General features: G+C 60.6%; 1 protein-coding gene across 1 annotated transcript in view; it reads left to right on the forward strand.

The window, feature by feature from the left end:
- Positions 1 to 930, forward strand: part of LOC104167430 (protein unc-13 homolog A-like) — a gene marked incomplete at both ends in the record, with an annotated part of 3,252 nt that overhangs the window by 228 nt on the left and 2,094 nt on the right. The window contains 2 exons of the mRNA XM_009707681.1: positions 166 to 385; positions 629 to 856. Of these exons, the coding sequence (XP_009705983.1) occupies positions 166 to 385; positions 629 to 856 (448 nt within the window). The remainder of the gene's footprint in view (positions 1 to 165; positions 386 to 628; positions 857 to 930) is intronic.

The following is a 930-nucleotide window of genomic DNA, read 5'->3' on the forward strand; positions in this document are numbered from 1 at the left end:
CGTGGGATGGTGGTGGTTTGTCCTCTGCCCTGCTTGTCCGCCCCCAGCCGTGACATTGCAGGTGGCCCAGCACCGGTGGATGCGGTCTCCGCACCGTGCCGTACGTCTCAGCCGCTGGACGGTGCCTGAGCTCTTCTCTCCCTCTCATTTTCTGTCCTTGCACAGAAAAACCATGTTTACAAGAAGACCCTGCAAGCCTTAGTGTACCCCATCTCCTGCACGACGCCCCACAACTTTGAGGTATGGACGGCCACCACCCCCACCTACTGCTACGAGTGCGAGGGGCTGCTCTGGGGCATCGCCCGGCAGGGCATGCGCTGTGCCGAATGTGGCGTCAAGTGTCACGAGAAGTGCCAGGACCTGCTCAATGCCGACTGCCTGCAAAGTAAGGAGCCCTTGCCCGCAACCTCATCCCTTCTTCCTTTGGAGAGAGAGGAGGGAGAGGCCTGGGGAGAGCTGGACTCCTGCTTTGGGCATGGGGGAAGTGGGGAGCAGGGCAGATCTGTCCTGGGCAGGGTGTAGACCCCTCCAGGTTTGAATTAATTCATGCATGGTTGGCTTGGGGGGGTTCTCGGCTCTCTCCTGGATGCCGCCTGCCCCTGTCTCACCCGTGGCTGTCCTCTCCCAGGGGCGGCGGAGAAGAGCTCCAAGCACGGAGCAGAGGACCGGACCCAGAATATCATCATGGTGCTCAAGGACCGCATGAAGATCCGGGAACGCAACAAGCCGGAGATATTTGAGCTGATCCAAGAGGTGTTTGGGGTCACCAAGACCACGCACACCCAGCAGATGAAGGCAGTGAAGCAAAGCGTCCTGGACGGCACCTCCAAATGGTCGGCCAAAATCAGCATCACCGGTAGGCACCGGTTGCGCCTGGCACCGTGTGCTGTGGGGCACCGTACGGCTTCCCCTTGCACAAGGATGCTGCGG

Source organism: Cariama cristata, unplaced genomic scaffold, assembly GCF_000690535.1.
Source record: "Cariama cristata isolate BGI_N322 unplaced genomic scaffold, ASM69053v1 scaffold35719, whole genome shotgun sequence".
Classification (NCBI taxonomy): domain Eukaryota; kingdom Metazoa; phylum Chordata; class Aves; order Cariamiformes; family Cariamidae; genus Cariama; species Cariama cristata.